The sequence below is a fragment of the Astyanax mexicanus genome, chromosome 7 (assembly GCF_023375975.1).
Source record: "Astyanax mexicanus isolate ESR-SI-001 chromosome 7, AstMex3_surface, whole genome shotgun sequence".
Classification (NCBI taxonomy): Eukaryota; Metazoa; Chordata; class Actinopteri; order Characiformes; family Acestrorhamphidae; genus Astyanax; species Astyanax mexicanus.
In genome coordinates, this window is record NC_064414.1 from 12,927,404 (window position 1) to 12,948,390 (window position 20,987).

Sequence of the window (20,987 nt, forward strand, 5' to 3'; positions counted from 1 at the left end):
AATTATAAAAGTCATATAGGTCCTGAAGGAGTAAATTATCTGAAACCATCAGCCTACCACCACCATGTTTCACAGCTGTAACAATGTTTATATGATGAAATACACTGTTAGCTTTATGTTGCAACATCAACAGGCATTGTAGTGCTTCAAGCTTGTTTTTTTTACTGTGGTATTGTGTAGACTGAAATTTAGATGCTGGTTCTGGAGAAGTTGTTGACGTGCTCTTGTTTAAATTCTAGTAGAAAGACCTTTTGTGTGTCCATTTGTGGATCATGACTTCAGAGCCTTAGCAGTGTTATTATAACCCTGTTCAGGTTGAAGAATTGCTTTATAACATGGCCTTATGTGCTGCTGTTTGAGACCTTTTATTCTTCTGTTTTCATTGTCAGACTGTCAGGTTCTATTGAAGTGATTTAGATTTAACAGGTCTGGCAGCCCATGTACCTTGAAATGGTGAGGGATATTGAACACAATTGTTAGTTGAATTTGACTAACTGGTTGATTTAGTAACTAAAATGCCAATATCACACTTACTATATCTGCTGCACTAATATAAGTTGACCTCTCAATGTGTGACAACGTGAACTTCCAAGATTCAGAGAGCATATTACCTGCTCTTCCAAAGAGAGCAAAACATTAGACCACGGTTACGCTGATTCAGAGAATGTATCTCACTCTGTTCCCCATGCAGCCCTGATTTCTGATCACTGCCCACTGCCTAGAAAAATATTTTTAAGAAATACATTTTGCTATTAAAGAAAGGAAATTACACTGCCTGGCCAAAAAAAATCGCTTTTAGCTTTAATTGGAGCACACATTCACTGTGGCATTATTTCAATAAGCTTCTGCAGTGTTACAAGATTTATTTAAATCCAGTGTTGCATTTATTTTTCCCCAAGATCTTGCAGCATTGATGATGGTAGAGTCTGACAGCTTCACAAAGTTTTCTCCAGCACATTCCAAAGATTCTCAATGAGGTTAAGATCTGGACTCTGTGGTGAACTCTATCAATCGATGTGTGAAAATGATGATCTCATGCTCCCTGAATCACTCTTTCACAATTCCAGCAGCATGAATCCTGATATTGTCATCTTGGAATATGCTCGAGTCATCAGGGAAGAAAAAATCCATGAAATATATTCATTTCTATATAGATATATTCAGTATATTCAGGTAGTCAACTGGCCTCAGTCTTTCAGCACATACTGTTGCTGAACCTAGACCTGACCAACTGTGGGTGAGACTGAACTCTGTAGAAGACTGACCAATCACAAGGCTAACAAACTCTGCCCTCTCCTTGAGTCTGAGCAACCAGAACCTGTGTGTTTGTGCGCTGTCGTTTATCAACCATCTTAGTAAGCTGTCTAGCAAACTATCCAAATATTTAGTTTCTCTGTGTAATAACTATACATGTTGCAATGGTAATGTAAGCAAACAATCTTTCACCAGTGATGACAGCTTTGAGAGAGATGTGATGAGTGTATTTTGGTGATGTTGAAGTAGTGTTTTGTCATATTTCTGCTTTGTATTCAATTTAAACATAAAAACATTGAACAGGCAAGTTTAGTATTATACAAAAAAAACAGTACACAAAAATGTGTTCCCCTTGAATCTGATAGAAGCACTGATTGAAGTGTATTTGAGTATGCAAAATTCAAGATCAGTGTCTGTGAAAACATCTAGGTTCCAATCAGGTATTGTATACAATAAAGGTTCAGTGCTAAACTAAGAATCTATGTATGACTAAAAACAAAAAAATAACAATGGAAACCAAGAATGCAGCCAAAACTACACAGCTACACTGTAAAAAGAAACATAACTACTTTCTCAAATTACATAAAATAACTAATTTTATAATATCCCACATTTAGCTCTTGTAATTTTAGTACTTGTACTTGTAAGTTCTAATTTTAAATGAAATTCTAAATACATGAGTGAACTGTACTCCACCTTTTCAAGTTCTTACTTAAACAGTGCAGCACCATATTAACCCATGCATTTTCCTTATAGGTTCCTGGCATAATTGATTTGCATAATGGGTGTGTCTTCCATTACAACCTCACCATCAGCGTACAGTCTCACCCACCAGGGCTACCTTCCCTTGAGTATGCAAGGGAGTTTATAAGTTTATGTTATCATGATTTAACTGGTGCAGTGTTGTAGGTTATTAGAGCAAATTACCTTCTTTTTTTACTGTGAAGTTTGATTTTATGCTGTTTAATAACTGCGCTAAGAGAACATCATGATCTAATAAGAACATATTCAGAAACAAAAATACAATTTAACTTTTCCTGAATAAGTATAGTATGTCGTGTTTAAGGGTTAATGAAATATAGTGCCAATTCTATTATTCTTTTTTGTATCGTGACAAAATAGACAAGGGAAGAAAGCCCATGTTGACAAGACAATTTAGAGTTACGGTATTCTACTATTTAAAGCCTAAATTGAGTAAATAAAACTGTTTTAAATACACTTAAACAGTAAGTAAGTAAACATAATAAAATTGAATAAGTTAAATTAATTCATCAGCCACAAATCCATTAGTTAATTTAAAATGCCTATAGGACATTACAAACTATATAAAAAGGTATTCCTGCTGCCAACTGAAAGTGAACCACCACAGGTTTGAAAATCCCAGAAGCACAGAGCTCTCCAGCTCCAATTCACACCTTTCTGAAACCACAACACTAACATTGACACCTCTCCCCCCAACTGTGACCCACCCAGACAACCATCCTGCCTGCCCTGAAGATCAGACACACTGCCAGACTCACAGATGCACATTAACACTCAAAAACTGTCCACAAGCTATTCATAAAGTGTTAATTTCAGTGTTATTTCTCTTATATCTCTGCAGCTTTTCAGGTATGCATGTGTGGGAGTGATTAACAGAGTGTGTAGCTAAATTTAGGTATGGATCTGTATATGGATGGATTAACATATGGAGCTGCGCTACCTTTACATATACTGTAAACCTGGATGAAGTTGAAATTACTTAAAGAGGACATATTACCATATTTTTCGTACTATAAGGCACTCTTAAAATACTTTCATTTCCCCCAAATCGTCAGTGCGCCTTATAATCTGATGTTGCTCATTTTACCAGTCAGGTTGTAAGGAGCAGTAAAGCCACTCTACAGGAGTTTCAGTTTTGTTTTTCAGCAGTATTAGGAATACTTGCTAAACACGCTAGTTTTTCTAGCCGTTCAGAGGTGAGTATTATCAGCCAGTAGCCTGCTGCTAACCTCGGCTAGCACTGCTGGAGCAGCATTAGCATTACCTGCTAAGCACTAGCTCTTTGGCCGTCCAGGGGTGAGTATTATTGGCGGGTTAGCCGCTAATGCTAATGCTCCTGCTTTAGTGGAAATCGAAAATAGATAATCTTCAAGTGATCTAATGGGTGGGGCTCTGGTGGGGGTTGGCAAGCGTGGGGAAGTGGGGTGGTTCTATGCAAATATTCTTATTTTGGAATCACAATAAGGGAAACATAAAACTTAAATGCCTTAATTGTTCATTTAACTGTTTTTTTCTGTTTTATCAATTGCATAATAATGCTATTTTGGAATTTGTGGTAAGGTGAATATAACAGATCCTGATTTAATCGTCTTTTGGATTTCATTTAAGTAAGATACAAGATGATTTGAAACAATCATATTCAAAGTAGATGGAGAAAGAAAATGCGATTTTTTTATGCAAAATTGATTCAACTCAATGTTTCTATTTTACGTAAAACAATCCTAATTTATTTGAGTTTAAACTAATTGTAGGTTTACAGTGTTCTTATGCAATAATTCCAACTGAGTTAAAATCACTGGCTTGATCTGCTCTGGTTAGAAATACATGTGTATTTTGTATTAGGTTGACCTGCTGCCTCACCAAACAAATAATCCTACTGTGGGAGGAAAAAAAACAAATGAACAGAATGGAATGTATTTCACAAGCATTATTTATCTTGCAGTGTATCAGACTTCTCCCAGCCCTCTGGAAGTAACTCGGGTCTGCATACCAAATCATGCATGGAGTTAAATGATGTTCAACCTGTATTTTTGGATTCTACAGTTAAGAAAACAAACAGAGGAATGGAGGTAGTGTGAGGAACAGTAAGTGTCGGAGCAGTAACCATGATGTTCCTCTCTGGGTGATTTGGTAGATTTGTCTTTTCTTTGAGTGCTGTTTATTGATCCAGACCTCTGCTCTCCTCAGGCATTTCCTGAACAGAGCAATGCTGGACATGTGCAGCTCTTGTACGAGGGGTTTGTTTTGGCAGGTTCGGGGTCTCGGGGAATGGGAGGGAAAATGTATCCCTGTACCAACATTCCAAAGTTTCATTGTGGTATTCCCAGTGGAAAACTGAGGAGTAAAAAAGAAAAGTAGGATTTGCATGAAATGAGCCTCCTGAAATCAGTTTGATTGCCACTTCCCTTTGGAGATCCTGCTTCCTGCCGTAGGGGGGTATGCTGTAAATTATCATCAGCACTGGGTTTTGTCCTTTTCATGGTCTTTTAAAGCAGACTGGCCGCTTTCAATTAGCCCTTCAAGCTATCTGTCCAAGAAAAGCAGCCGTTTATAACAGCGGTGTGTGAACAAGGTGCTGTGTGAAATAGACGCTTAATGCATGTTACACTGAGGGGTGAAAACACTCTTGTTTTGGATTGTTTTAATGGATGTAAGTGTGATATTGTGATATTATAAATGCTGGTAAAATTCCAGCTACTAATCTAGGACAGACAAACTCAAGTAAATTAATGGCCCTATTGTACACCCTGTTCTAGGCGTCACAATGCTATTTGCTATCTCACACCCCGTCAACAGTCTATTTTCCTGCCTTCCACACTTGCTGTTAAAACAGTGTCTGAGTTTAGGAATAAATCTACACTGATGAGTGAGGTGGTCTAGAAGTGAGGTGTGTTCAGGTAAATTTCTGGCGTGTTTCTATTTTAGCGCTGGAAAACACAGGAGCTTCACTGACTGAACTGAAGTCCATTCCCAGCTCCACGCGTACACCCCCCATCATTAAACACACACACACGGACAAAATAATAAGAAATAATAAGAATAAAATGACATTGCTGTTCTCTTAAATGAGCTTCTGGCGTTCCTTTACAGCATGAACGAGCAGGTCATTTTTTTCTGCTGAGACGCACAAACTGCCACACTGTTAAGATTCGAACGTGCCAAAGTCCCAGCGCACCTGCCTCTTTAAGGCAATGACACATAACACACAGATTGGTTTAAGCTTATATATTATGTTTATGTGTTTGTATTTTGTTGTTGTAGACTGTAAGAGCTTTACTTTACTCTTTGCTCTGTAGTATTTTCTTTCTCCATCTACTTTAGTATGAGTTTTTCAAATATAGGTTTTGCTTGAGTGAAATCATAGATGTGATTGAATACAAAGCTGTTAAAAAAAAAATAGGCATAATAACTAAAGAGTCTAATTACCTCCAGTTCTCCAGTTAAATTGAGGCAACAAATGGCCAGCTATTAAGCCTAGTTGTAGACTATATTTTGCTTTCAATGGAAAATTTGTGGAAAAGTACTTTTACAATGCGTGTCATTACAATGCATTTATACAAAAATCAGAGCCCAAAGCAAGTTGATCAAGACAGAGATGAAGAACACACTATCAACCAGCAAGAGCAAGGATCCTTTTTACTTAGTTTACTTAGTTGGTAAACTTTCCTCAGAGTAGTGTGGTAAAGCATTCAACTGAAGTATTTAGATTAACGATCGTGACTGATCGTCCATTACATCTAACTGTTTAGTCTTCGATTCTTTAGACTATTTTTATATTCCTACTACTTTACAAGGTCTTAAACAATGACTTAACCAGCACGTGAGTCAAGCAGTTCATTTGACGACGAGACATAATTCATACACAGCTTCTTCACTGGTTCTCTTGGCAGGAGACACTAAAAACTGATCCAAAGTAAATGTAGTTAGGATGTGACTCTTTCCAGAGTTCTGTTCATAGATAGGTGTTTTATTCCTGCCAGCCAGGGCCATTCTGTTCTGACCAGTCAGGTCTTCACTAACATCTACATGCTATTGCTAAAATGTTTTCTGGAGGGTTTATTTTTTTGAGACAGCAAACCATGTGAATCTACAGGGTCTTCATATGTACATAATGCATGTCTTTCTTATTAGTTCGTGCAATCATTTATTTCATAATGAGAGTGTCCTTCACAACTAACTCACCATCAGCATGCAGTCTTACCCACTAGGGCTACCTTCTCTTTTTACAATGTTATAGACAATAAGTTTAAGTTGGAACAAAAGAGAAAAAGCGTAGGCTTAATTCTCTATTTAAAAAACAAAAGCTGAGACAGCTTTGTCTGAACAAGGAATATACAGTCATATAAAATATTTGCAATTCTCTTTTTATTAGGTTTTAACTAAATGCCAAAGGTAATTTAGCCCTCGTTGACTACACACTAATAGTGAGTTAGTGGTGGGGGCCACACCCATTATGCAAATAAGTGATGCCAGGAACCAATAGTTTTATTAACTTTAGTTGCCAACTTATACTGTATATTGAAATCATAATTTAGAGTTGCTATGCTACGTCAGTATGTCAGTACAACTAAATTAAGTAAATGAAACTGCATTTTAAGTATGCTTAAATAGTAGTAATAGGTAAAATCAAATGATCAAATATTACAGTGTGCAGAATTAACTTTTAAATTTAGTTTTTTGCTGGTTGTGAGACTGTAGCCGGTTGATTGAGACTGTAGACAGGATAATACAGTACCTTCCAGAGCAGCACAGCTAGCAGGAGGAAGATGAGGATTCCCACCAGCAGGCTGATGGCGATAATCCAACCCACCACGTAACCCCTGGGCTCCTGACTGTGCAGAGCCTCAAACACCAGCTGCAAGTTAACACAAAGAGATTAGACATACACAAATACAGACAGCACACATTCACACATACACACTCAGCACAGCGCAGGCAGAACACAGAGCAGAAGGCCTTCATAATCACAGGCAGTGCTATAAACACACTAAGAATCCATTTGTCTTTAGCAAGGCCAAGAATCTGATATCCAAACTGAACTGCAGACGCCATGGAATCATAAAGTTATGAGCTGAAAAATGGCCTGCCTGAATTTCCTCCATAAAATATGTTTCAATACTGAACATTTTCAATCATGTCAAATTTTTAGCAAATGTTTAAAACATGACCTGAATAAACTGACATTAACATTCACTGACAGCTAAGGACCCAGCTAACAGATTTTGGTTAGTAGACAGTTTTCTGAATGTTGCAGTTAATCTTCTCAGAACGTTCAATCTTTTCGATTTTTTTATTTTATTTTATTTCTGGTCACTGCAACGTCACTGTCACACCTTAGCCTGTGTCTGTCTTGTGTTTTTTTTCTCTTTTGGTTTTCTTGTGTTCACAGTCATGTTTTTTTGAAGCACATGGCCTTGCTTTGTTATTGTCCTGTCTCCACCCTAGCCCCGCCCTAGCCATTAGTGTTGTCACCTTGTGTCTTGTTTGTAACCCCGCTCCCTCGTTACGTGTTCCTCACCCTCCTTGTGTATTTAAGCCCCAGTGTTTTAGTGTTTGGTGTAACCTTGTTTGTGTGCCTCAAATAGTGTGTATTGTTTTGTATGTCAGGTCTGTTGCATTTTTGTAATGCTTGTTTTTGTTTCTTCTTTTTTTAGTTCGCTTTAATCTGTTTAGTCTTTTTAGTTTTGCTTTCTCTGTTTGGTTTTCCTTTTTTTGTAGTTGAGTTAACTTTGTCTTGTTCATCTATTTATTTTGGTTCTTGAGTTACTTTCTGGGTTGCTTTTGTTTATCTTTAGCTTTTGTTTGTTTAATAGATTTGATCCTGCTATTAGGTCTTTCTTCTCACTCTTTTCTTTACGACAGTCACTTGTGGCAATGTTTACATTTTTCGTTTTTGGAATGTTTCTATAATGTTAGTATTCTTCTACCTATTCTTCTCATGGTGAGAGAAACATTCAAATATCATTGTAATCCAAACTATTATTATGGCACACATTTTTTTTTAGAAAGTTCCTGAAATGTTATTTCTTTAATGCTACATTCCAAACCTTCCGAAAACCTTTTAAAAACATTGATAAACATTCTTATAACATTATCTGTTAGTTGGGGCGGGTGTTTCTCCCTTTGCCTTAAACAATTAACATAAAAAATCTGGCCATGTTTACATTTCATTAACAAATAATACTGTGATTACAGGGGTCACTAATTCAACCAGCTTATTAAATTTCTGAAACCACAAATCATTTATTTTTAAGACTTTCGTGGTTGCAGTGTATGTGCATGTATCAAATGTCTCGTATATTTTTATGAACATTTGTTTCAGGTAGTAACCTGGTGAGTAGAAGGGCAACAGTTAAAATGGAGTTATATTGATAAGAAGTGTTTATAGGCATATAAAATATATTCAGTTGAATCATTCACTTAATACACTGTAATTTTTCAGAACACATTATAGATTTTATATCAGTATTTTTGTAGCTGAACTCTAGTTATGGCCAAGCCAACTACTCAGCACTACTGCACATGCTCAGTTAAACTCTTTAGTTAAACAGGGTCTATTGACCAAATCTGCAGGGGTTTTCACCTGATGTTGCTTGAATGTGCTAGAAACTATTATTTAACTATGCTATACTTGTGACTTGTCAAAATGAATGTAGCAATATTAACATGTTGTACGCCAGGATCTCATCTATAAACTGTACCCACATATTGCCAAGGAGGAGGAGTGCAGCCACACAGCCAAATTACGCTCCCATCCTGAATTAGCTCTTTAGTCCAGTGGAGCATGGTGGGGGTCAGGACTGGGTCAGACTCCCAATCAGCTGAGAGCTGGCCGGCCAGAGACACTGCACCTATATCATTACTCTGTCCCATGTTCCTCTGGGACTGCCAATCAGACATCCACACACTCAGCTGCAGTGGAACAGGGTGTCACTTAAAAGGATCATTTCATTTCCTCAGAGCTCAGGAGGGTGTGGTGCTCTGGGTCATGACTCAGTGAGTGACATGCAGAAGCATTTTAATAAGAGTGCTTATAAATAATATTATAAAATAATTCTATAATGTAAACACACAAATTGGTTACATTTAAATAAATTGAGTATGTTTTACGTAGAAGATTTCCAAAAGTTACTCAACTATTTTGAGTGGCTGCACATACATTCCAACGAAAGAGCATTGAGGTGATTCAATTTAATAATAATTGAGTTTAGTCTTTTGCCATTGTCAGCTTCTTTTATATTGGCATCTCACACAATCTATTTGCACACTGAGTGTGTTCCCCATCTCTGAGTAATGCTCTCCATCAGTGTGTAGTCACTTTCCCCAGGCTACCTTAGGTAAACTTGTAGCTTGTTTTAACTATTTGCCTGAACACAATGTTGTTGGTTGTGAGAGCAAGTGGAGTTTTCTGCTCAGCTAACTCTTTGTTGCCTGTGTTTTACACTTTTCTTATTTTGTTTAAATTTGAAGTCTATGCTTTACATGTTTTTATTCACCTTGCCAAAAAACGTATCATCCAAAACAAATGTTACACCAAGAAAAGCATCAATGAAATGTAAAACAAATAAACAAAAGTTGCAGTCAACATTGCTTAAATATATTGCCTTAAATGATTAAACTTTAACTTATATAGACTTACAATTTATACAACACTAGCACCACACTGTAATCAATTGCAGTATTTTTACAGCTCCCACCTATATTGGTAACCATTACATTAAAGAGCCACTAAACCCTGAACCCTGTTTTTTCCATTAATAGCTGAAACATTTAACTTTGAAGTAATGAAACATACCGGTCCTGCTTAACATTTCAAAACATTTCAAAGTATTTCCTAAAAATACTTTTATTGTAGTAATTTCTACCTCTACAGCGCCCTCTCAGGTTAAACTGTGTTATAGGTGTGGACGATGTGTCCAAGTACTTTGATATGCAGACACATCAAAATATGCATCATTGATACTGAATTACTCTTCTTATTTTACAGTAAAAGGCTTCAGTCTTTCCCCAGAGTGAATTACTGTAATTTTACATTTTGGCAAATTTTTGGTGTGAATTTACTGAAAAATATACAAGAAAACCTTTTACAGTGCACTCAATATGTCTGCAAGTTTGAAAAAATGTTGGATGATATTGGCTGAATACTCACAGAAACATCCTCTGGTAGACCCCCGAAAACCTCCATAGCACGGTGGTCCACTTGAACATGACTCCGTGTGACAAACTGGATGACTGAGGAACTGTCCTGTACACAAATAAATCACATATTTACATAAAACCTATGCACCATCATACTGTAAAGATACAAGTGTAGTTCCTGGAACATTATTTCTGAAGTACTACAGGTTAATCATTCTGGAACCTTTTCAAAACTTTGCTAAACGTTCTTTAAATGTTCTCTGTAGCTGGGTGGCTACTTGCAGTTAGTGTTAGTGTAATTATGAAACTCTCACTTTTTTAGTTTTGAGAGCAGTGATTATCATTTGCTTAAATGATAAAATGATATAATTGAGATAAAATGATCTTACTCTTGTAAGTATTTCAGTGTTCAGTAGAACGTGCACGTCTATACTCGTAGCTTCTTCTTTAGCTTGTGGTCCCAGACTACAGGAGATAGTCTGGCAGGCTCTGCCTGGCCGGTCACAGTCCTGTCAACAATAATCACCAACAGCACATTATACACACCTCATCTCACACGCACACACCAATATACCATGAGATGTTAATTCAGTGATGCTTTCTCACTGTTCAACATCAGTGATTGCCAGTCAGTGTAACATTTATCGGTTAAATTGGACGTTTCATCTCTGCCCCACACAGGCTGCATTTCGGGGTAAGATTTGGGAAAAATTATAATGTTACAGTTTTGCGTTTTTTTGTTACATACAAATAGGTAGGATTATTTCATCAGACTGGGGGAGAAAATCAGAAAATCAAGTAAATATAATTTTTTTCATTTTTTGTGAAATTCAAAATATGAGGGGGGAATGACAAATGATAAAACTGAAATGTTTACTTAAAACTTGAGTTTGAAATTTTAAAGTCACTTTGAATTCATTTATTTTAAGTAAAATATATATGTAAAATACTTACAGAAAATTAGATGGAGAAAGAAACTGTCTAACAGCAGTTCAAAACTAAACCTAAAGTTAACATGCACCTGAGTTGTGTTCGAAGTTTAACGACTGAAACACTACATTTACTCTACCGAGGCCCCGTTTTAAATAACGCCCTCTTCTGTATGAGGTGCACATAAAAATAAAATTTCCATTTTTATTTTTTATCAGCTGTTAGTAGTTCTGATTTTGTATGAAAGACTTCTATAGTAAAATAAACTACACTTTCCGGACCTTCAGTGAGCATGTGCAGAGGAGCGGTGCAGGGATTCTAAACCCTCAATTTTTGCTGACTTCACCCTCAGTTTAAATTTAAAAAAGCTTAAAAATGGGAGGAGAATTTTGGGAGGGGCACTGGGTGATGTATGGGTTTAGAGAAAGGCAGAGCTTTTTAAAGAATGCAGCACCATATTAATCCATGTCTGTTTCCTGGCATAATTCATTTGCATAATGGAGATTTATCCCATTACTACCTTACCATTAGTGTGCAATCCAGCCCACCAGGCCCACCTTTCCTTAGGTAGGGTGTTATGTTTTATCTGGTGTTTGTTTAGCTGCATGCTGTGTTCTTAAATGGGGTGTATGTGTTGATGTGACATGCTAGTAAAAATCTGTAATGAAAGAGCACTGAGCTCAACTCATTTCCCATCTATTGATAAACATAGTTTGGCAGTAAGCACACAGGTGTGTGCGCCATCCTCTATTAACACAAGCTAACCTACATATAGACAACAAAACATATATTCACACTCATCTTATTCTTTCATCTGTACATATTACCTTAATACCCAAGGCAAGGTAGCCATGTTGACAAGACTACACACTGATGGTGAAATAATGGTGAGCCGACACAACCATTATGCACATAAAATATGTCAGGAACCAATATTTATTTAATATTTATAACTGTGGTTAAATTAATTACGGTAATATAATTTACCAACATTTAATCATTAAGATATTTAAAGTCAGTATAACTCAACCAAATTGAGTAAAGAAAACTTTAAAAACACTTAAATAATAAACATTAAGAAAACATTACTTGAAATCATACTATCATGTATTTTACCATTGTTCATTATAAAACCATATTTAAAACAAATTTTATTCATTACTTACCAAAACCTTTCTGCCAGATTTAGTGAAGAAGGCAAAGATGGTGTGAAAAATGCTCTCTTTGTCTTGAGGAACGGTGCACGGCGTGGGGTTCTTGTGCCACGTACAGTTCCCTCGACCTTCAGCCACCTGTGAGAAGAACACAAGAGCACTATGAAAAGCTGCACACACACTTCTGTATCTTTATTATGAGCTGTTCTTCTGATAAAATAGGACTTATCATAATCATAATCCGCCTATGGCATTTAGATTTAGGATATCAACATGTTTAAAAAAATGTATCAGTAATTTGATTATTTGGCACAGATTTTGTAAGGTCTTTTATAAAAGGACAAAAAAGCATATACAATATCTCCCATAAGTGAAGTCAGTGGATTTGGGCAGGAGTTTGGGACAGCTTTGCTGGAAAGCGTGACACTGAAACCCCCCACAAGAAGAGATACGGGAAGAGAAAAGGGAGAAGAAAAAAGAAACAAGATGGGGAGGAGGTGGGTGCGACGTTGTTCAACACGCAGGTAAAGAGAAAGATTCTCTTTCAATCAGAAATGACTTTTCAGGACCTTAAACATATCTTGTTTTTAACACTTCTTAAGTGTTCTGGTTCATTTGTGTGCTGAATGTAGTAAAGACTGTTTTTAGACATTTCAGACTGAGCTCCTCTCTTACGCCTGAGGACTGCAATCACATTTATGAGATACCATAAGTATATTTTATTTTTTAACTTTGTACCTTTACAAACTATTGCATTCACTATCATGGTGGAGGGCCACGTAAGTCGATTCTTTGTTTATTTAAAATCAGGCAAGTCAGTTCTCTAAAACGAATAAAAATCTTAAATAATGCACAAAAATGTGATTTTTAGGCTTGTTCTGATTACTGCACTCAGCTAGGAGCTAGCACACTGACCCCCCTTTACTCACAGTGTAAACAGCAAGCTGATTGGTTATTTTTGTTAAAGGTTGGTATTCCCAGTTATAATTCATTCAGTAGCTGGTCTCCTCATTAATAACATTTCTCTGAGTTAATTTAGTAAGTTTAGTTTGAAGGTTCTAAAGATGTGCAGGTACCTCTATCTTACCTACCTATTTTAAACTATTACTCTCTTACCATCTGTGTACAGTTTTATATCTTATTTTATAACTATTAAAATGCTGTTTGTGTCTTTATTAATCTATATTCTATGTATTGGTTGGCTACATTGTAAATGATGTTCACTCTCAGTTGTTCTCTGAGTTTAAATAAAGGTTGATTGATTGATTGATCTCAATGACTGTCTGGTTCCTTTGTTTCTGAGAGTGTAGATCAGTGTTTCTCAACCAGGGTGCCGCGGCACCCTGGGGTGCCGTCTGGCTTCATCGGGGGTGCCGTCAAAATATTGCGCCTCACGTGCATATTTCCTTTCCAGAGTCAGCTCGTGTCGGGGTGTGTCCCAATTCACAGGCAGCATACTCTGAAGGATGCGACCCACAGAGGCGGTGTATTACTGCGCAGCTGTGACGCAATCTGTCTTCGAATACTGCCTCCCCCACGCGATGCACGCGCTATTTTATTTCATATTCCGCCAGCAACACCCCTCGTTCTCACCTGAAGTTCTCCGCCAGCACCAACCCATCCCCCCCCGCCCCCCCCCCCCCGGTCTCTCCTGAAGTTCTGCGCCAGCACCCCCCCCGTTCTCACCTGAAGTACTGCGCCAGCACCCCCCCCCCCCCCCCTTTAAACTAGGGTGACGTGACATCTCACATATATTTAAAGGGTGTCGTGATAGACAAAAGGTTGAGAAACGCTGGTGTAGATGATAAAGAACTGAAGGAAGTTCCATCTCAGTAGGGGCTCAGAAGCCCCTCCTTAACAGATTTCCCCATATGGAGTGATTTATTGCCTAACCTCTACCCCATCCAACTGACCCCAGGGCACCCCCCCAATACTGCTTTTACCTCATCCTCTCCAGACAGAGAAGAGCCAGTGTGTGGAAGTGTCCTGTGGCCTCCCTTTGTTTTACTCTCCCACCCACAGTCCTGCACTTTACTGCTCTCACAGGAGCTTTTCACAGCTGTCCTCCAGCGCAGAGTTCCCTCAACAACAATCCCGGACTGAAGAAGCTCTCTGCTCTCAGTAATGTGCTCATTTAAAACACCTCCCAGCCCCTGGCCGGTGTGTGGCCCTCTCTGATGAACAGAAGCAAACGGCCCCAAATGTTGATGTAAAAATACCCCATGTGTTGAAATGCCTCCACATATGCATTTGCAATCAGGCTCAGTGTTTGTTCTTTGTGAGAAACATTCCTCAGCTAAGAAGCACCTGGGAACCTGTGAGTCCTGCACTATAAATTTCATAATTTGATTTTCATGAGAGAATTTAGAAAGCTGATTGCCCTGAAAAAGTTAAATAAATACATAATAATACATAATAATATTTTCTTGTTTTTTTGCATATCTGTCACTTCTAAATGTTTTGCAAAAATCCAAACCAAAATGGCTCTGTGTGAAAAAAGTGTTTGCCCTCTAAACCTAGTAACAACGAAATACACCTAACGATTTTCAAGCGATTTCTCAGTCGCAGACAAATTTTCAGAGTTGGGATAAAATCACGAGAGTCTGGCTACAGTCGAGCTGCAGTCGAGTCTCGGTCGTGTCATCTCTATTGTTGAGTGTTAGGTGGTTAGGATTGAAAGTTTTAGTCAGTTGGGTTCATGTCCTCAGGCTCCAATAAAATCAACGTTTAATATTATCGCAAGTCTTGAGACTTGGCTTGTGCAAATAGTGACGAGAACAGTGTCAGGAAGAAGCAATAATATATTTCACATGACTCTTTACAAACAATTTAAAAAAGAACACATTTTGCAGTTAAAAGGCCTTTTATGGTTCTTACTTTAATATGTACAGTTTTTTCAACACAAGTAGCACTTTAAAGTCATTATATTTAAAGTTATTTTATTTTGCAGTTATTTATTTGTGCAGTGTTATTTTAAATATAAAAAACAACTTTAATAAATACAGATTTTGCAAGAATGATGTTCTTTATTGCATTAATTTTATTTAAAACAATGGCAAATATATAGAAGTGAAACAAGGTTGTAGCAAAATAAAGGGGGGGGGGAGAAGCTTATAGGCAGAGTTGCACAAAATGTATTCTATTAAAAAATATCAAGAACTAAGTGTGGCGGAAAAAGAAACCGTTTTTAAGGGGAACAATTTGTGAGTCTCTGATAAATTATAGTATTGATATACACATTATTTGTAATTTAATATGTAATATGTATTGTATGTAAACTCCACCAGAAGCATGATGGGAAATAACCTCAGAAAGAATCTAGTTGTAAAATCTTAGTCTGTGTCTACTCTGCGACTAAAAAGTCTGTGACCAGTCTTTAGATATGAGACTGTGTCAGACTTCAGTCTGCTGAAAGTCTTTTCAGAGTCGTGTTGTGTATGCACAGCTTAACTTGCAATCAGTCTTTCACACACACTGGAGAAATTTAAGCCCAGAATTGTTATTCTGCCACATTGAAGGATTTTCAAGCATGAACCGCCTTTTTAAATTCATATTACAGCATCTTTATAGGATTTAGGTAGGACTTTGATGAAGCTCCTCCAAAGTATTGTTTTTTTTTCAGCCATTCAGAGGTGGACTTTTGTTTGTGTGTTTTGGATCACTGTCCTGCTGCACCTATTATACACAACAATCACAGCTAAGAACACATAGATCTGTAACAACTCTTGACACAACATTACAATTTGCTCTTACAGCCTACAACAAAGCTGCATACCCAAGGGAAAGTAGCCCTGAGACTGCACACTGTAGTAATATGAAATAAGTATTTTAAGAAAAAATATTTTACTTTACATAAGTTGTTTGAACCCAAATGAATTTGAATTTAGTTTTACAAAAAAAAAATATTTTTAAACATTAGCTGAACATTTTTGGGCACATATAAATCCAAACAGAGATCTTTGAGTAGAACCATCTTATAATAACTGAGTTTAGTCTGTTGAAATTGGCTGCTTTTTTCCATTGGCTTTTGGTACAATCTATTTGCATACTGGGTGTGTCCCCCATTTTCTGATACTCACCATCAGTGTGTAGTAATTCCCCCTGGGCTACCTTAGGTAAACTTAAAGGTCATTGGTTATAAATACTGCTTGGCCACAGTTGTAGGCTGTAAGAGTTCTGTGTTGGTCTCTCTACAAATAATTTATTTAAGTTGATAAAAGTGCTGCTAGTGCTGATTAATGGTAAATAACCATAGATAGATGGTTAAGATGTGCAGTTATTTACGATGAACTGATTTAACTGAGTTTTACTAATGATCTGTGTTGTGCGCCTTATATTTGGTTAGTTCAAGCTTGATGAGTAAGACACCTTTCTCATTGGTTTGCATAATGGCTTTGTCCTGCTGCCATCTTTACTCACCATCAGTGTGTAGTCTTCCTCACAGGCTACCTTCCCCTGTGTGCCCAGTGTAATGTTTTTGTATTGTTGCTCAACTTTAAAGTTTAAAGTTGAAAGAAGAGTGATTTCTGCTATTAGACCGGTTTAAGCCTTGTGTTTATAAACTGAACTGTGTTTTGCTGTTGCTAAAGGAACAGCTACTGTATTGACTGGTTGCTTAACGTCACACCTACCAATAATTATCTAAGAATTTAAATAAGTCTGCTGTTTAAGTAACATCAAGTTCACTTGATAAGTGCATTGTTTATACTCAGTTTAGTTTGTTATTTTAGCTCAAAAGTTTAAGTTATTAAAACTTATTTAAGTCAATAGTTAGTTTCCTTAAACCATTTGAGTTCACCTTAATCATCAGGTTTTGCAGTGTACAATAATAATAAGGAAGGAATAAAACTAATGTAAGAAACAACCTAATCAATTTAAGCTTAAATAAACAAGCTGTTCTTAAAAAAAATGTTTAAATTATTACTGGGACTGAGTGAAACATATAATATAGAAAATATTCCTGCATTGACAGTGTCAATGTCAGTGTTCTCGGAAATCTCCTGTACATAAATGTACATAAATGATCACCTCCCTGCACATTTTACAGTGTTCCCTGTAATAAAACTGGGTGTGTTACAGCAGGAAAACACTGAACTAATATTAGCTCAGCTAATAAACATTAGTCACACATCTGTGTAATGTGTAAGGCACAAGCTTACGATACAATGCTGCCTATTCAATTACTACTAACATACCAGCTACATTATATATTAACCACAATTTTACAATAGAGCATATAAACACCATCTAAAGCCTAATACTGAGCTGTATAGTACTGTAGAGTGTTCAGGTTGTGTGTTGTTGAATTGAAAGCGCTTTAACAGTTTTACAGGTTCTGGTTGTTTGGATATCAGCAGGGAAATAATTGGGGATTGCAGCTGCCAATCACTCTGCTTTCAGCCAGTCCCTGAGGGGCTTGTGTTGTTTTGGGGCTGAACACCTGGGGACTGGGGGAGGAAGGCTGGTGTGTGTGTGTGTGTTCAGGGAGAGTTGTTAGCTTGGCATAAGCTGTTGTTTTAAAATACTTTTTTTTCACAGTCACTGCATCCTCACTTCCGTTTTGAGTTGCAGTGGTATGGTATATTCTATGTTACCATCTTTTGCACTGTAAAGTGAGACAAAGTGCTGGTGATGCACTAAGAACTGCAATGAAGAATTATACGCTGATACGCTGACATACACTTGTTGATTTTGAAATTGTTCTTGTAATCAGTAATGATGCTCTTTGTTGTCATTTTTATTCCTAAATATACCAGGGTTTTAAAATATTGAAGTGTTTTTTTAATATTTGTTTAATAACACACATTATTTGCATTATTTGTAAACACTCAAGGAGTTTATGTTAATATTAACTCCAGCTGAGAGCTGTATTTTACTCTAGATGGGATAAATATTTAAAAATCCCACACCAGTTCAGACTTAACTTCTGAACAGAGTTAGAAGGCCAAAAAAACTCCAAAAAAAGAGTTACCTTAACTCAGTCATAGAGTGTATTCCATGGTCACACACACACACTTAAAATTAGTTGATATAGGGAGATTAATCCAAAAACAGAATTGGCTGTGTACTCTTAACAGTGTAGAAAATGGTAAACTGCTCTTGTAGCCAACAACATGTCAGCTTAGCAAACATCCATTATATAAAAGATCCTGACAGCACCCCATGGAAGGAGCCCTGGTGGGCAAGACTTCACACTGATGGTAGGCTGGATTGGGGGACACGCCCTTCAGAGAGTTCAGTCACGCTCTTCAACACCTTGGAATAAAGTCTGAAATACTCTAAAACACCTCCAAACTTGTAGTTTAAGTTGGAGAATAAACTCACACAGTTTAACACTTTCACACATTTTTGTTTAACTCCAGATAATACTGCTGCACAGAGCTCTGAGTGTGATCCTTCCACAGCACTGATTACTAAAGCTCAGCTACAGCAGCTGCTTTCAGACGGAGGAGCAGTTTTAACACAGCAGAGCGTTTCTTTATGATCAGCACACTTCTAAACCTCAAAATAAAATAAGAACACTTACTGAGCTTCAATCTAAAGGAGAGTAAAGGCGTCAGGTTTCAGTCACACATTGTGCTATTTCTACATTAAACTACTCACCAACACACACTCCTTACAGTCCTCACTAATAATAATCTAAATATATGCTGAATGAATTATGTTGATGTTGAGTGTAATGTTTTAATCACTGTTTTAATTTTTATTTAATTAGTACCCCAACTCAACTTAATAACTCAAACAAATGAAGCACAAATTATTTTTTTTAAATGAATGTGAATAATGTACTTCATCATTGTTTTATAGAATTAAGGAAATCAAGTGACTTGTACTAACCCTGTTCACAGTGTAAGCGTTAATTTTTTAAGTATAATGGACTCTGTGCACTGTAAATCTTGCAAAGTTAAGTCTATACAGATATTTGTTGGCAATTGGTTGCCTTAAATTAATTAAAACACAGTTAAAAAAAAAGAACTGGGGGACATGCCCAGTATGCAAACAGATTGTACCAAAAGCCAATGGAAAAGAAGCAATTTTAAAGGAAATTTCAACAGACTAAACTCAGTTATTATAAGTTAACTCAACTCAAAGATCTCAGTTTAAATGTATATAATAGTTGTGTCAACTCATTTAAATGAAGAATGTCTTTATAAAAGCTTGAAGTATGCTTTTACATAAGCAAATCAAGTTGAGCTAACTCATTTTATCTATTAAAGTAAAATAAATAGGGTGTAGTTATAAGAACTTCATATCAAACAGAATCAAATTTTTTCATTTTTGTGTGAGGTCACAACAGCTACTGTGTGTGTCTGACAGGAATCGTGAACAAAGCCTGTGCAGATAGAAGAACCAATACTCCTCAAACTCCACCCTCTAGTGCAAACTTCCTGATCCCTTACTAAGTAATTCCATATGAAGCAAACAGGGACAGATACTGAGACAGAGACTGTCCACAGTAATTCTATTAACAAGCTGAACTGCAGCTCTAGATTCCAATAAGAGCGAGCGAGAGGTTAGGAAAATATCTTACGCAGGGGTGGAGTTGGGTTACTCTATTTAAAAATGAAGGTAGCTGTGAGACTGAGTGTGATATAAGCTGAAGTAGCAACATAAACACAGAGAACATCTCCTTCTTATTAACTGAAAGCCCACGGCTGATGACCTGCTACACCCTTCCAGCCTTCTGAGCAGCACCGACCAACCCGTGTGAAATCCTGACCCACCCACCACTATACTGCGTCTTTTACTGATCATCAAAAACAGCTATTACTGCAGGAGGGGTTATATTAAACTGTAGATAAAAGGGTATATTAGTTAGCAGTACTTAAAACTGAATGTCTCAACTAGTTACTAGTTATATGCACTAGTTATATGCACATTATTAATAATTTCATATTGTTAAACAGTGTCTCAATTCATTATTATTTACAGTTTTAAGATTTAAAATTAACTATCAATTATTATTATCAATTGAGACATTACTTTACAATTTACAATTTAACAATGTTTATTACTGCCATAAGTACAGTATTTTGTGTCTGTTACAAGATTCCAGGCGTGAATGTAGAATAGGGTGGTTATATTTAGTGTTTTGGGTACAATTCTCTCACACTATATACTACATATTAAACATGGCACCTCATGATAATGAACTCTCTGTGGATGAAACAAGAAACAGAAAAGTGTACAAGAATGGCCAGAAACAGTTTCCTGACAACAAGCAGTTCAAGAGAATGGATCAGTGGAACTGTGACTACTGTCTAAAAAGGTCAAGATAAATGTGTTTGTTTTTTTGGTTGATGGTGTCCAGCATGTGTGGTGGTGCCCTGGTGAGGAGTACTAGACCATTGTTCCTTTCTTACATTCAAGCATGGTGGTGGTAGCATCATGATCTGGAGCTGCATGAGTGCTGACGGCACTGGGGAGCTGAATTCCAACATGTACTGTAACATTTCTAAAGAGAAGGATAATGCTGCAGACCAGAGGACTCAGGGCATGAGCCTGTCAATCATGTTTTGCATTAGGGTGTGCCATATCATATCGTACGTGATAATATCGCCAACATTCTTGAATATTGTGAACTATATTATACCCTAATTATCACATCAGGGTTCTTTTTTGCTGTTTTAACAAAAGATTCACACTGATCTCATTTCCTATTATATATCTACTAGAGACAGATTATATCTGTCAAATATCATTTATTTTACTTTAATCCTGGATATATGGAGATATTTGGAGTGTATT

The 20,987-nt window shown here is 36.9% G+C and overlaps 1 protein-coding gene across 1 annotated transcript in view; it reads right to left on the bottom strand.

Annotated features, from left to right (window-relative positions):
• Window positions 1–20,987, bottom strand: part of itga9 (integrin, alpha 9) — a 137,820-nt gene that overhangs the window by 3,873 nt on the left and 112,960 nt on the right. The window contains exons 24-27 of the mRNA XM_007237268.4: window positions 12,252–12,377; window positions 10,545–10,664; window positions 10,166–10,261; window positions 6,752–6,871 (exon numbers count right to left, since the gene is read on the bottom strand). Coding sequence (XP_007237330.3) covers window positions 6,752–6,871; window positions 10,166–10,261; window positions 10,545–10,664; window positions 12,252–12,377 — 462 coding nt within the window. The remainder of the gene's footprint in view (window positions 1–6,751; window positions 6,872–10,165; window positions 10,262–10,544; window positions 10,665–12,251; window positions 12,378–20,987) is intronic.